Below are 15,261 nucleotides of genomic sequence, written 5' to 3'. Positions count from 1 at the left end.
TCCCACTTTTGAAGGAAGCCACACTAAGTAATTTTTTGGCTGCTGGTGGCAGGAGGGGTGTAAATAAAAATGTGCGGTAGTTCTTTCCACAAGAGGGAAATCTTTGTCTACATAATATCCCTACGTCTGACAAATTACTAGGGCATCTGCTCGCTGTCTTCTGTAAGCAAACTCTTGGCTTGGTATTAACCAAACCTGACAAATCATGAGCTAGGTGCTGTTTCCGATCAAGCCATGGAAGAACGAAGACACTAACACCCAAAAGACATGAACCATAGAGACCACCAAGTAAAATAACTACAAAAGCATAAGCATTAAGAAGCACGTGGGGGAGCTGGTGAGAGCACATATGAAGAATCTGCCAGAACTTCCGCACAGAAAAGAATAAAGACCGGTGGGGAATAATTTACAGACTCTGCTCCCACAACTTGTTACCTTGAAGATTTAAAAAAAAAAAAAAAAAAAAAAAAGATTTGAAATTCTAGCAGGATACAGAACCTGGCCGCAGAGGCCATATAAAGGAAAAGTAACATAGAAACATTACAGGTGAAGGAATAGGGTATCCTGAGAAAAGCAAGAGTTGCCTGCTAAAACTTTATTCTTACTTAAGATTTGCACATTTATATTGAACTAACAAAAAAAGCCAACTGTAGCTGACAATGTTTGCCTTCTAAACTCTCTCCAGGCCACCAGACCAAGAATATCACCAGAAAAAATCAGGAGTTAAATTATAGTTAGAAAAGGGGAGAAAAGTAAGGTAGGACATTAAATTTTTATTCTGAAATTATCTCTGGCCACGACAATAAAATGTAACAAATATTCACTGAACAGTCTTACTCCTGTCTTCAGCTGTACAATACATACAGTATCATAGAACTGGCCACTAGGATTAAAATCCACCAGAACATATTTCATGTTAAGTGGCGACAGCAGCATCTCACAGAAATGTTTACATACATATGTACACAGTCCACATTCAACCATTTTCACATATTTTCAGTACACACAGTTGCAGCATATTTCAGTCACGTGTCTAAGATGTTGCTCGATAAAAACCCAAGCCACTGCCTAGACAGAACTGTAGCAGTTGAGCTGAGTATAATTACAATTAATTTTATATATGTCCATAGCAGAGAGATGTACAAGCCCCTAAGAAACAGAGTTGACAAATACTTTTTTTTTAAATGCTACCACAGCATTATGTTGGGCGATATTAAAACCTTTACCAACCAAATCAGTTTTTTTTTTTTAAGTCTTCTGCTTACCAGAAATATTCTTGATGAGAAAAATTACAAAAATGAATGCTCTCTTTAAAATAATTCACACTTTGAAGATTCCAATATGGCCCAATGCTACTGATGCCTAAAGTGTTGCCTAACCTCCTGATGGAGTCCTTTAACACGACTCCAAACCACCCATTAAGTTTAAAAGTGGCTTAAGTGCCTTGCACCCAAATTGTAAAAATCCCTGGCCATCCGTACTAGAGCCAGGCACATATAAAAGGAATGCACTTTGGTTCATACCAAATGCCCTGGGATTAATCACACTATAAAATTAAATGGTTTGAGGTAAATTTTTACAAATACAGTTGATTTTTGTCTAGTGTTACCATAACAAAAAAATATCATTTAAAAAATCAGTCTGATGTTAAGATACAACAAAGACCATCTTTAACCCCTTAAACATAGGAATTTCCTGTGTAACTAACCAAATGGTTACCTTTTTCAATGCCTGATGATGATTCACGCCTTATGGTTTCTATTAAGGCCTGTAAGTAACTGGATATTTAAGACAGATGTATCTTTGCAGAGCTGGGTTCCATCCTTACTGCCGGGTATTCAAAGAGTTAAAGAGGCCAAAAAATGCATGCCCTACAACATGGCATTCAGAACAAAAGGCACATTGTTAACACTAAGGGCACAACTTCTCCTCTACTGTTGATCTGCACTGTCCTGCATCACGGTGCTGTTCCCCTGTCGTAGCAACGCACTTAAGAGGTGATGCGCACTGTGGAGGTGCCAGAAACGGAGCCAGATGAGACTGCAACCAAAGACAAGACACTGTGCTAGTCTGAAATCTGAAAACAGCTCAGACATCCCTAGACACTGGTAACCTGTGAGACCGAGGACTGTTTCCAAGCCAACTCCTAGTAGCCTATTAGAGCCCTTCATTTGTTTTAAAATCACAGAGATGCAACGTTTTTCTTTTTTTGACATAAATAAGCCAGAATTTTTTAAAAGCAGCCCTACCACTGAACACTGAACCTAGTGGCTCTTATGAATGAAGTAAATCTCACCGTATTTGGAGGGCGGGGGCATAGCGCTGCCCATTATAGTTTGGCTTCAAAGTTTCCGGTTGCATTTGTGAATATCATCACAAATGCACTGTTGGCATCTTAAGTACCAGTTTTATGTGGTGGGGAAAAGACAAGCAGTACTAGTCCATTTATAAATTTCACGTGTATTTTATAGGGAAATTCCTATTAATGGCAGGCTCAGGTTCACGTAAACCTAAATGTGAAAATGAGGGTGGATATGGAAGAGGAGAACTGCAAGGGAAAAACAGCCTTTATGTTTTTGTTTTAAAGAAGCTAACCATCATTCAGAGGCTTATGGTTTTACAAAGCCACCATACCAAGTCTTACACTTCTTATGCCTTTTAAGTCAAAATTTTAATAATAAATACACAATCTTTAAATTCTATAAGCCACTGATTGGGGGTATCGTCACATGAGCATCATTTAAAAAGCAACTTACTAACATATTATTGCACTTCCACAGATTACACAGAAATGTGTACAACAGGCTAAAGAATCTGACTAGGGGAAAGAAGCTATAATTTCTAAGTACAGAAGTACAAATTAATTTATCAGTGACACCCTTAAATAGTAAAGCAAATATCAACATCACTATCTTATTAATAAGCTAATCTTATTACTGTTTTTTGGCAAATATCTGTAATATTTCCTGAGCGTTTTCTCCATCAAACGACAAAGCCTCAAGATAAGAGTTTTGTTCAAAACTACTTTCTTTTTTCTTTTTTCCTAAGAGAAACTGTAGGACTAATATTAAAAGAACTTAACCGGAAACTTTCCTGGCCTCGCTGGGGACCATGCTTTAAGTACTTGTAAATCAATTTACAGGCAATACAATAATATCTGTGCATATAAAAGAGTATTTATCCTAATTTATACTACCCAAAACCTATTGTCCAAACAGGCAAAAAAATCTTTCTATATTAAATTGCACATACTAAAAAATTTCTTCCACGTGCCTTGAAATTGATAAATATCACTGCTCATACATTAGTGATAAAATACTTAATTTTTCACTTTGAAAATAATTATTATTCAGAGACGAAAATATTCTTTTACCTCTCAGTTAACTTTTCCAGGTAAAGTGTCATTCCCACAAATACAGTCAGTGCAATCCAAAAGAAAGTAAAATAGAGGAATGCGATCCGTGATTTTCCTAATGATGCAAGTAAGTCAAACCATTTAACTTGATATTGAACTTTTCCTCCTTTAACTACGTTGTTTAAATTGACCTCACTGAAAAGTCACAATGACTTCTGTTCAGCAAGAGGATTTTCAAGCATCTTTCTTTTTAAAGAAAGAGTTGATGCTTTCCCAGGCGAAGAGAACCTTACAGTGGCACCTGAAAAGTGTGAACTCACTCTAACTTGCTAAACCTTCTTTGGAACTATGGAAATCCCCACCTTAAGTAGCTAGGCTGCTGTTCTTTTTTAAACTGGGATATGAAAACAATGGTCATAATCACAGCTGAAATGTCTCTCTTCTGTATTAACAGTCTGGGATATATATGTGAAGGAAGGGAAAAAAAAACCGAAATGCAAGCAACAGATGTGTAGTGAAAGAGGAACAGAGAGGAGAAAAGCAAAGAGGAGGAACAGTTTATGGAATACATTTTTGTATTTAGGTGAAAAACCAATTCCGTACTATGAGGCTTCTTTACAAACAGGTCGCTGATCATATGAGAAAATTTGGAGGAACGCACACGTTTCCATTTATCCACCCAGGTCTGCTTGGCCAGCTTTTAGAAAGTCAGAATGCTAAGTGGGCATGTCAACTTGGGGACTTTGTGTTTGTCTGACCACTAGTTTAGGAAAAAATTCTCTGAGGTCAGTTCTGCTCATTAATCATTTTTGTCCTGGCCATTCTTCTCCCACCCTCACTACCACCCACGTCACTTATGGGAAACGGAAGCAGGACGTGCTACACCTGTGCGTGAACCAGGAGCATGGCGAGGGAAGGGGGACCTTCCGGGGGGGGAACTGCCTGGGGGAGAATATACTATGAACCATAGAAACAGTGAATGTCTTTGACACCAATCTGTAAATGCGCAGCAGTCACGAAGTAATCAATGGCCTGCCACTGATGTTTATTACTCTGCCACACTAAATACAGTAAGGCTCATCATACTTTTAGAACACAAAAACAGTTTCAGGAAGTATAAAAACTTAAAGCATTGTCCCCATGTATTTTATAAAAACAAAATGAACAACTTTCTTACGTTAAAATAAGTGCTGAAAAGATACAAATGAGTTGAGTTATTGAGCAAATAAAAACAGGTCTGAGCTACTCCTTTTCAACCCAGTAAGGCTCAGCAACGTCGTATCTTTCAGATTACCCAGCATCAGGGGACTCAGCTCAGCTAACCAGTTTTGGCAACACTGTCCTCTGCTGAATATTCCCATTGGCATCTGTCATCTGTGCCAAATTAGTCCTCAGTTTGGAAGCTGAGCTGGAAGGTGGAGGTAACTTGGAAATGGATGTGATAGCACCAGTGCTCTCGGTTATCCTTTTCACTGACGTCTTCTCCCCGGTGGGAGGCTTTGGCAACCGCCTCCTCAGCCAGGGATGCCGTAAAGCCTGGCCAGGGGTCATGCGAACCGCAGGATCCCATTCTAAACACTGTTTCAAGAAGTCAAGGAAAAGGGGATCGTCACACCCCTTCAGTGCATTCCCCCACTCTCTGCTCTCCGGTGGGCCCCTCAGTTTCCCCCTCCTGGAACGGCCTCCATTGAGAACCACAGAGCCATCTGAGAGTGTCGTGACAGTGCAGTAACGGGGATAACCCTTGGAGCTCACAAAATTTTTGGCTCGTTTGGATGCATCCAGCAGTTTCTGGGAGGGCATGCCCAACAGTTCAATCATACAAGCCAGCTGGTCCCCTTCATCTTCCCCAGGCAAGAGGGGGTAACCGGTCAGGAGCTCTGCTAAAATGCAACCCAGGCTCCACATATCAATGGGCATGCCGTATCTGGCGCCAAGGATCACTTCCGGAGCCCGGTAAAAACGGGACTGAATGTACGTGTAGACGCGCTGATGCTCATAACAACTGGAGCCAAAATCGATCACTTTAATACCACTTCTACCCTGCTGCTTTAATAAAATGTTCTCGGGCTTAAGGTCACAGTGAATTATTCTGTTTTTGTGCAAAGCATCCAAGCACTGCAGAATCGAGTGGGCAAACTTGCGAACCAAAGGCAGGCTGAAGCCCTGGAACTTATTCTTCTTGATGAGCTCATAGAGGTTCATGCTCAGCAGCTCGAACGTCATGCAGATGTGGTTTCGGAAGGTGAAATTCTCCAGCATGTGGATGACATTCATGGTGTTGTCCTTGTCCTGCTTCCGCAGGTGTTCCAGGATCCGAATCTCCTCTGCTGCCTGCCGGTGGAAACGCTTCTCGTTCCGCACCATCTTCAGGGCCACGTGCTGGTGGACTTTGTGGTCATAGGCCTTGACCACCTGCCCAAAGCTTCCCTTCCCAATGACCTTGAGGACCTCGTACCTGTAAGCCACGTGATCGTGGGGCACCTGCACGTATGATCCCTGGTCATCATCATAGCCACCATTGTTGGGCCCACCTGTCATGCCCTGGCGCTTCTTTGCGTTTGGACCCAAGAAGTAGATTTCAGGGTAGCTGAAAATCTCGTGGTGTTCAAAGGTGGTTAGTTTTTGCATGTATTGCTTCATTGCTTGTTCGGGTGTCATGGGGGTGGCTTTCACCTTCCCCATGCCTTCCATAGACTTCAGAGAGGTGGAGCTCCCCTGCCGCCTATGGATGCTCTCCAGCTGCCGCTCCGGCACTACCGGCAAGCCCGTCTTACCCACTGTCGTAAGCCCGTTTGGTTGTGTCGTGAGCACTGTCCGCTTGTTACTATTATCCTCAAACAGCTGCTGAACCTGGATCTGTCCGTGGCTGTGGCTGCCGACATGTAAGTGATCGTTCATTGTGTGCTTACTGCCGCCAATCTGGAATTCAGAAAGCAAACGTGAATACAACGGAAGAGGTCTGTCTGTTCGAATGGGGTATTTTTTAAGTCAGCCCCCACCCCACCTTTACAGTCCAAATCAGGTTCGCTAAATGGAAAGAGCTGTACGCCCAGGAGGGACCTCATGAACACCCCGACAGGGAGAGTGGATATGGTGCTGACAGTCTCTGATTAAATAAAGGAAAAAGACTAGTACACTTGGGAAGGCTACGAAACTTGGGATCCTGAAAAAAGGGACCCCATAAATGCCATGCCTACCACACCCCGGATCTTTACAGTAGGTTCCCTGTGGAGGCAGAGGCATCTGTCTTGTTCATTGGTCTACACCTAACACTTAGCACAGGGCCCGGCACACCCCAGGTGTTCCACTCAACCCGTAGGTAAAATGAAACAGGGGGCGCCTGGGTGGCGCAGTCGGTTAAGCGTCCGACTTCAGCCAGGTCACGATCTCGCGGTCCGTGAGTTCGAGCCCCGCGTCAGGCTCTGGGCTGATGGCTCAGAGCCTGGAGCCTGTTTCTAATTCTGTGTCTCCCTCTCTCTCTGCCCCTCCCCCGTTCATGCTCTGTCTCTCTCTGTCCCAAAAATAAATAAACGTTGAAAAAAAAAAAATTAAAAAAAAAAAAAAAATGAAACAGGATACAGAAAAGGCTGGAACATGTCATCTTTGTGCTGGCTCCACCTCCTCCAGATCACAGCCCCTTTCACACTTCATTTATTCCCTATTACCACGAGGGCAGAGACCATGGCTGTCTTGTTCACTACTCTCTCTCCCATGTCTAGCTAGTTCGATTCTGAAAACACTAGTGTCTTCCATTCTTGATCTTCTCCACTACTTGGAAAACCGACTACACCTAGGAAGATGTATGATCCACTGACAAAAAAATGTGCACTTTTAGGCTTGAAAGATTCCCATGTGGATATGCATTGTAGAATCTTGTAAACTCCTAATCTATTTTTAAAAAATTTCTGGGCTTCATAGACTGTGATGACCATTTAAGGCCATTCAGCCCAACAAACCAACCACCACAGTTTGGGGCCTTCCTTTGGTCAATGGCTCCACTCTCTTAACAGTGTATTTCTGTGGGCTGCTGGGATACTCAGCTTTCCAACAAGGAACACAAAGTAGCGACTTCTATTTCAGGCACACATACCATCCCTGAACATTCTTGTCTAAACAAAACTGATGGTGCAAGCCAAGGGGCCCCCAGTCTTCTACCAAGAATCTGCTTGGGATTTCCTTCAAGTATTATTATTGCAAAGATGTGAGGGGTGGGAGAGCACTAGCAGCCAGGATCCCCTCGGTTAGGAATTCTTCCCAGCCTCAGGCAACCACCCAGAAGTCTTAATGCATCCTGCTTGGTGATTTCTGTGTAAATCTGAAAGATCAATTTGTCATTCACAACCCATCTCATTCACTCAACCGGTATTAGCTAAGGTCTAGGCACAGAAGTGGCCGAGTCCCTGCCCTTTAGGAGCTTATAATCCATTAGCTGAAATCACTTGCCAACAATATTTTTTCTGTTAGTTTCTTTCTGAATCCTACCTTTTGGGCTCTACATACTACCAAAGAATAAAAACAGTCTGTATAGGTAACACAGCAATTCAAAAAATGGCTCAGAATCACCCGGATTATAAACTGAAATTTCAAGTCCTTCTTAGCAGCCGACCAAGACCTTTGAATTTTCTTTAACTGACATGTAGCCTGCACAGTGACTATATAAGGAGTGGGCTTTCTCTCTGCTTGCTTCTAATAAAACAGAGTAGAATACTGTATAGTACCTGGGCCTGTCTGAAGTGTGATTTCCTAGATTGAGAGATTTTACTACTCAGGCCAATTTTTTGAAGACTTCTGATCAAACCCTTTTATTAAAGTCATTGATGATATTTCATGCTAAGTGATCTTTTGTTGGATAGCTGGACAGGTTATTTTACGCCTATTCTATGCCGAAAGCAGAACAGTCCATAAAAATGAATTAGGAACTCATGAGTATATAGAAAAGTAGTACAGGCCTGTCCACAGCTTTCGTTCCCAAGTCCTACTCTCTGCACCCCTCCTCCCCACCGTGATCTTTCAAGCACCAGGAAATAGAAAGATCTGAAATTTGAAATACCTCTCTTCTAGAGAACCATTCTCTTCAGGGCGGGAAAGAGTGATTCAAAAGAAAAACCCCGCTACAAAAAGCATGAGGCTTCACTAGGGACAATATTAACCTTGAGGCTTTAGGAACTCCTACAAGATAGCAACGCAAAGCATTTTGAGCATCAGAAATTCACTCCAATTTTTCCAACAGCAATCTTAATGTTTTGCACAATTAAAATACAATCACACAAATTTAATTACTAGAGCCAAAGAGGGCTCGACAATTAACTATCAACTCCTGTCTCTCCGACTGCCTTCTCTCGGTCTTCTCAGCTGTCTCAACTATTAGCTCACTTACCCTTGGATGGGTTCAGGGGTTCCTCAGCATTCAAGCCTCAACTCCCCTGGCCTCTTAATTCCCATAATTCTCCTTAGTTGATCCTGACCACAGCCAGGGCTTCAGCAAGCACCCAAGGACTGACGAGTTCACAGCTCCACTTCCAGCTCAGGCCTGCCTGATCTGGTCTCCTGAGCCCAGGACCCTTGTGTCCAACGACAGATCAGCCGCCTTCCCCACAGGCAATTCAAACCGAACTCATGATTTTCCTTCCAAAACCGTTTCCTCCTCCCATACCCTCAATTTCTGATAAACAAAAGGCTTCTCTTCCACATAGTCACTCAAGCTTGAACATCTGGAAATCCTTCTGAGTGTCTCCCTCACCTTCTGAGCCCCCAATAAGCATTGCTGTCTCTCTATCCTACTCCCTCTCCGCTGACCGGGCCTCACCGCCCGCCCACTCCTGAGGTCTCTCACTGGGACAACCCAAGCAGACTCCTCACATGGCCCTGTGCTTCTCAGTCTAGAATTCCTCAAATCACCTTCTCCAAAGTACTTAGAGAGTTGTCATTGAAAAGTGTCAATCTGACACTGACCTCCCTTTTGCTCAAGGCCCACATCTGCACCCCATTTCCACAGTTAACCCAAGAATTTACAGGCCAGGACACCAGGTTCTAAAATGTAGCACATAAATGTCCTCAGTCCTTCCTTCCAATGTCATCTACCACTGTTACAATTCTGAGAGTAACAAAGCTGGGTTCCCCAAGACCTGTGGAAACACCATGTCCTCTTATGCTCCTCTGCTTTTGGTGAGGTCATGTTTCACAATGGTTACAAGTCGAGGCCTATTCAATTAAACACACGGGGGATGAAGCCTAGCTCTGTCATTTACTAGAAGTGCGACCTTGGGCAAGTCATCTCTCGGAACCTCAGTAGGCTTGTCTGTAAAAAGGCAACAGAGCTCCTCATCAGAGCTATAGGATTAAATACGTTAAATAAAATGTATAAAGTGCTTAGTAAAGAAGAGCTGTTATCATCCTTCCCAAAGGCTGCTTGGAATCTCCTTCCTCACTATGTCTCCATGGCAAACTCCCACTCAGCCTTCAGGGCCCAATTCAACTCTCACCTCTTCTGTGAAACTTCCCCTTTCCTTGCTCTCTTTTCAGACCACTGTTAACACCTATTTCATCTTATTGTAAGTGTTTTAACACCTAATGTACCCACCTGGCTGTGAGCAATTCCAGGGCTGGGTCACCTCTTATCTTTGTAAGTCCCTATTAACATAAACCCAGACATACAGTAAGCACTCGGTAAATATCTGTTGAATGGAAGAACACAGGTCAATAAATCCTTGTTAACTGATACCTCTCTGAATTGTATTTGGGAACTACTCTTGTACCTTCATAAGAACACAGGAAGTTAATGCCCAGGGAATTAGGGATGTCCCTAGCGATCCAAGTCACAAGACATTAGGTTAGGCTCACAGTGCATCAGCAGAGACTTAAAGGCAAATGATAGCCAGTTAAAAGGTACCTGTAGCAGGTCAGTTAAACACCTAAAAGCAATGTGTGGAATCTTAACAACTTTCCAGCGTTAAGGAGATTCTGTTGAGAGGCTACAGAAAAGAAGGTCTTTGATCTCAAATACTGTAGGACTCGAAAATCACAATGAAATTCAGAAGCGCAATTAACTGATTTATTAAAAACAAAAGGTGGGGGGAGATTTAGAGGAGCCACGGTATTTCCAGAACACATATGCCAGGCCTACATAACCGTAAGAATATTAAAAGCCCCTTACTCTCAGCCTCTTGAGGTCTGAGCACGTGGCTTATTCCTGTTTGCCACTGCTCATCTAGCATGATTGTCACATTTAAAAATATACACAGAGCGAATGCAATTGTTAGATATGTACAACGTAGGGGTTAAAACAGAGACCTACAAAAGCCTTCTCTGACCATGAAATAGTTCAGTATTAAAAATTATATAAGAACAATAGTCTAACCAGCTTAATTTCTTCCAATAATAAAGTAGAAAATAGGAGACTGTGTTAACATTTTGGAGCATTTGAAAACTTCCCTGAGGTCATCTTAGAAATGCTGTACAGTGTTATGGGAACAGAATTGAGTGCAAAAAGGTTGGAATTTTGGCTCTTCCTCAAACACAGAGAGCCTGTGTGGCTCTGAGTCAAATATCTACTTTTTCTTCTTCAAAATATTACTATTTTTTTAAATGAGAATACTCATTCTTCTTTTTTTAATCCCAACTATTTTATAAAGGTAAAGCTGGTAACTAGAGACTGCTGTAAACATTAGAACAGTTATGAAAGTGATAAAATACTAATATTTGGGAATTAAGAAAAGTATATTATTATTTCCAATACAACATCAAAAGAAAAAAAAAAAACTTAATAGGAATCCACACAGTGACTGGGTACACTATTCAGACAAACAGAAATAAACAGAACAACTACGTATACAATAATATATCCATGGAGACAGGGAACAAAAGGGCAATGGACTAAATAAATTCCAAAGTTCATACTCCTTATAATCATATATTTACCCTCCTGTATATACTTTACAAGCGGAAATGTGGACAAGCTCCTGTGACAAGATCATTTTTCTCTCCTTAATACCCTTTTCCCCCTTATTCTAAACCCAAGTGTAATTGCTGTGAAAGAAAACAACTAAAAACTTACAAGCACCTGAAAGACACATGGGACTATGGCTCTGCAAAAGTTCCTGCATTTGTAATGAAATGAACACAACTTCCTAGGAGAAGTGATGTCAAGCAGGAGGCAGAAGCTAGGCTCAGGAAGGCCTGGCTTTAGCTCCAGCCTTGATAGGAACTGCCTAGGGAATCTTGACCAAACCAGTTAACCTGTCAGACTGTTTCCTCATCTGTAAAATGAAGGAGTAGAACCAGAAAAATACTGTGTTGTTTTTTTAAAAAACTTTCCTTTTCTACAAAATCTGCAGTGTTGTGCAAATAAAATCAAAACTAAACCACAATCAAAATCTAACTTTACACTTTCCAAACCAAGTTTCCAACGATCAATAATAGCACGGGAATTTTAACTGGAAGTTTAAAACAGGTAAATCAGCCAGATACCACAGCAAAACACAAGCATCCACTGCTGGGAGTCCTAAGAAGGAACCTCACATTTTTTCATCTCTGGTGCACCACGGCCTGTTCCTGCAGTGGACACCTTTTGTTTTCTCTAATCTGATTACATATTTCTATTGGAAAAAGGCTCTGATCTAAGAAAGCCCACTCTTGGAATCCAGATGAAAACCTAGTACTTCCTTCCCAGGTCACATCAGGTCACGTGATTACATCCACACACGGAAAAAAGTGGATGCTGTATTTTAAAATTCTCAGATGATTCCAAACCAAACAAACCAACCAACCCAAACCCCTAAAACCAATGGCAATTCCTCAACTAAAACGTCACCATAACAGGAACGTTCAACCATAAGGTATCAACCAGCCTACTGACAAATTCTCTTCCACCATCAACAGTGCAACACAGATCAGTTAACTTCTGTGTAATGAATTCTCAGCCCCTGGTCACATGTTTGGGGGGGGGGGGTAGGGAGAAGGAAGAGAGAGAAGGGAGGGAGGGAGAGAATGAATATCTAACAGAACGGTTTCCTATAAAACTTGTACCCATCTGTCCAGGTCTAAGGGGAGATACCCCACTGGAGCCATCCTCTCACAAAGTCTCCTCTAATAAAGAAGTTTCCCCATAACACATGACCCTCAGAGCTGCATCTCCGTAGGCTGGAAATGGCCTTTTTCTACAAGAACTCAACTTTCGCTAGGCAAATGAAGCCATATCCCTACCAAGCATCCCTCACATAGAACCACCTTAGGCCATTCCTATGGAGGATCCAATCGGAAATAAGACCTGGGAAACCGTCAGCTCCTCCAGAAGTGCACACCTTCTCTAAGCTGGCAGTCACCTTCCAAGGGCGATCTCTGGGAGCTGAGAAAAGGTACATGCTGAAGTCAAATCCAGTTTGCCAATCTGCAGCCGCTAGTCCCACGATGGGCTGTCCCCTCCCTCTCCACCCACAGAGGGACCGCAGCACCTGCTGGGTGCCCTTCCCTTCTCACTTCCAAAGCCAAGCCAGCTCTTTCCTTTTGAATAATATCCAAATGCAGAATCCTACAGGGGTGGCTGGTTGTTTTGACTGCTGCTGTGGCTCTTATTTTTGTTAATGTTAATTACAATTTCTGTTGTGCTCAAACCTGTAGCACTCATAAAACATGCTTCCACACGCGGGGGACAATTGGCGGTGCTCCCTGCTGGCTGGAGCCAGGCCTGGGAGGCTCTTTGGGGGATCGATTTTCCGGGCAGGACAGCCTGACTGTCCCCTAACACATATCTGTTCTATAAATACCCACTACCCAGTGGTTGGGGGGAGGGGAGGGGCTGGGGGATGTTTACCCGGTCAAGGAAAGGAGCTCTGGAAAGCAACGACGAAAAAGGAGGGAAAAAAGAAGGAAAGCACCAAGGAGGAAGTTCCGAGGAAGAGGAGCGCAGGGGTGGGCGGGCTTCGGAGGGGAAGTGAGGGGCCCACGCCACGAATCTTCCTTTGTGGCTGCAGCTCTCGGTTCGCCCAAGTTGCATAGGGTGGCGTCCAGGAGAGGCCACTAGCCAGGGGCGTGGAGATACTCGCACTTCGACCTCTCTTCTCCCGGCGTCAGAACCCCACAAGTCCGGGTGTTTATGCCCCGGGCCCCTCCCGCACCCCTGTCCCCCCCCCCCCCACCCCCGCCGCGGCCTCCCGCGGGGCTGGGTCTCACCGTGTGGGCTGCGGCGGCCGCGTTGCTGGCCCGGAGAGGCGGCAGGGCGATCGGGGAGGGCGGGCCGGTCCCCACTCCGCTCCGGGGAGCCCCCGCACCGAGCCCCGGGGAAGCCTGAAGCTGACGAACGGCGCTGTCCCCTCCTCTGCCTGGGAGCCACGCACGGGAGGAGACAAAAGAGGGTCAGGGGGGAGAAAGTCACCCAGAACCCGTCGCCCCGCCCCACCCCTCTGGGTAGCTAACCCCGCTCTCCCTGAGAGAGAGAGACGGGACGGTAAAAACGGGCGTCCGGGGAAATGAAAGGGCGCCCGGGTCACGGATCCCCGGCGCGCACCCCCAGGCGGGGCTCGGGCAGCTGCAAAGTTAAGTCGGGCGCCGGCGCTCGAGTTCGCGACCCCGCGGCGGGGCCGGGCTGGGCCGGGGCCGGGCGGCCCACGTTGCAAGCGGCCACAGGCCGGGAAAGGGGTTGGACCGCCGACAAGGGCGCGACGGCCTGCTTCGCCGGGCCCCGGGCGGGGGCAGGCCCGGGACGGCCCTCGCCGGCCGGGTCGGAGGGCTCCACTCGGAGGAGCCCCGGGGCCGGGGTGCAACAATGAGCGGAGCCGAGGCGAGGGCGCGCCGTCCGCCCCGGGGCCCCGCCACCGCGCAGACTTTGTTCGAGGTCCCGCAGGCAGCGGGCGCCCGCGCCACGAGGGCTGGACCCGGGGCGCGCGGGGTGCCGCCGGGGGCGGGCGCCGGGGGCGGCGTGGCGGCCAGGCCCTCCTTACCGGTCGGGTAGGCGGCGGGAGCGGCGGCCGAAGGTTTCCTGGTTAACATGGCCGCTGGAGAAGAAAATGCATTTCAGGGCTGCCGTCTCCGCCGCCGCCGCCCGTCCTGCTGCTACTTCTCGCGGCCGCCGCCGCCTCCGGGTCGCCCCTCTCGCGGGTCTCCGGCGCTTCCTCGCCGCCTCGCGTCAGCTACAGCCAGACACACACAGTCCGCTGCATCCCCGCGGCCCGGGCCCGCCGCCGCGAGTCCCCCGCTCTCCTCCTCGCCGCCGCCGCCGCCGCCGCCCTCCTCCTCTTCCTCGGGCGGCTGCAGCACCCCCCGGCCCGTGCACATGCCTCGCCCTCCCCTGCGCGCCGCTGGCCTCCCCGAGTCCCTCACATAGGGCGCGGGGGAGCGGGCTGCGCCGCCAGGACCGACTCGCTCGGGAGCCTCCTCCCGGGCTCGCGCGCGCGCGCCCCCGCGCACACTCGCACTGGCGCCCGCGCGCGGCGCGGCCCGGGAGGGCAGCCCCGCCCCCGCTCCCCTCCGCCGCGGGTGCAGGCCCCGCCCCCGGGCTCCCCCCCGGCTTAGCCACACACGCTCACGTACACCCCACCCCCACCCAGCCACCCTCCGGAGTCCCTACCCCACCCAGTCATCTGCATAGCCACCCCTCCACTCCCCGGAAAAGTCTGCAGTCTCCGCTCGGCCTCCGCCTCCGCCTCCCCCTCCGGCCATCTGCGCGGCTCCCCTCGGCTCCCCTCGGCCCCGCGCGGCTCCCCTCCCAACGACCTTTTCCCCTCCGCGGCCTCCAGCCCCTGCAGCACCCCGCCTTTTTCCCCCCAGCGCAACCTACCACTGCTTCCCTCCACCGAAATCTCTGCAGAGACCCCTCCCCTTCCACGAGCGCCCCGAAACACATGCATTTGCAGCTTCCTGAACCCAATGGCTGCTCACAGACAATACTGTCCCCCCCTTCCTGGTCCCAG

The 15,261-nt window shown here is 46.8% G+C and overlaps 1 protein-coding gene across 3 annotated transcripts; it reads right to left on the bottom strand.

The window, feature by feature from the left end:
• Positions 1 to 753: 753 nt before the first annotated feature.
• DYRK2 (dual specificity tyrosine phosphorylation regulated kinase 2) lies at positions 754 to 14,402 on the bottom strand. Of its 3 annotated transcripts, none has more exons than XM_045467115.1 (3): positions 14,293 to 14,394; positions 13,526 to 13,674; positions 754 to 6,277 (listed from the first exon to the last, which is right to left on the bottom strand). In XM_045467115.1, exons 1-3 carry the CDS (start codon positions 14,339 to 14,341, stop codon positions 4,670 to 4,672), a joined length of 1,806 nt encoding a protein of 601 aa, XP_045323071.1. In that variant the 5' UTR covers positions 14,342 to 14,394; the 3' UTR covers positions 754 to 4,669. The 3 variants fall into 3 exon arrangements, with proteins under 3 accessions (XP_045323071.1, XP_045323072.1, XP_045323073.1); XM_045467116.1 differs by lacking the exon at positions 14,293 to 14,394 and adding an exon at positions 9,939 to 9,988 and having other exon boundaries at positions 13,526 to 13,638; XM_045467117.1 differs by lacking the exon at positions 13,526 to 13,674 and having other exon boundaries at positions 14,293 to 14,402.
• Positions 14,403 to 15,261: the final 859 nt, after the last annotated feature.

The sequence above is a fragment of the Leopardus geoffroyi genome, chromosome B4 (assembly GCF_018350155.1).
Source record: "Leopardus geoffroyi isolate Oge1 chromosome B4, O.geoffroyi_Oge1_pat1.0, whole genome shotgun sequence".
Classification (NCBI taxonomy): domain Eukaryota; kingdom Metazoa; phylum Chordata; class Mammalia; order Carnivora; family Felidae; genus Leopardus; species Leopardus geoffroyi.
This window is presented reverse-complemented; position numbering and strand designations above follow the sequence as displayed.

Bases quoted from the DNA above. Each gene is read 5' to 3' on its own strand.
- DYRK2 (XM_045467115.1), bottom strand. From the start codon at position 14,341: ATGTTAACCAGGAAACCTTCGGCCGCCGCTCCCGCCGCCTACCCGACC. The intron at 13,675-14,292 runs GTAAGGAGGGCC...CGTGGCTCCCAG, and splicing joins TCCCGCCGCCTACCCGACCG to GCAGAGGAGGGGACAGCGCC. The intron at 6,278-13,525 runs GTGAGACCCAGC...TCTGAATTCCAG, and splicing joins CGGCCGCCGCAGCCCACACG to ATTGGCGGCAGTAAGCACAC.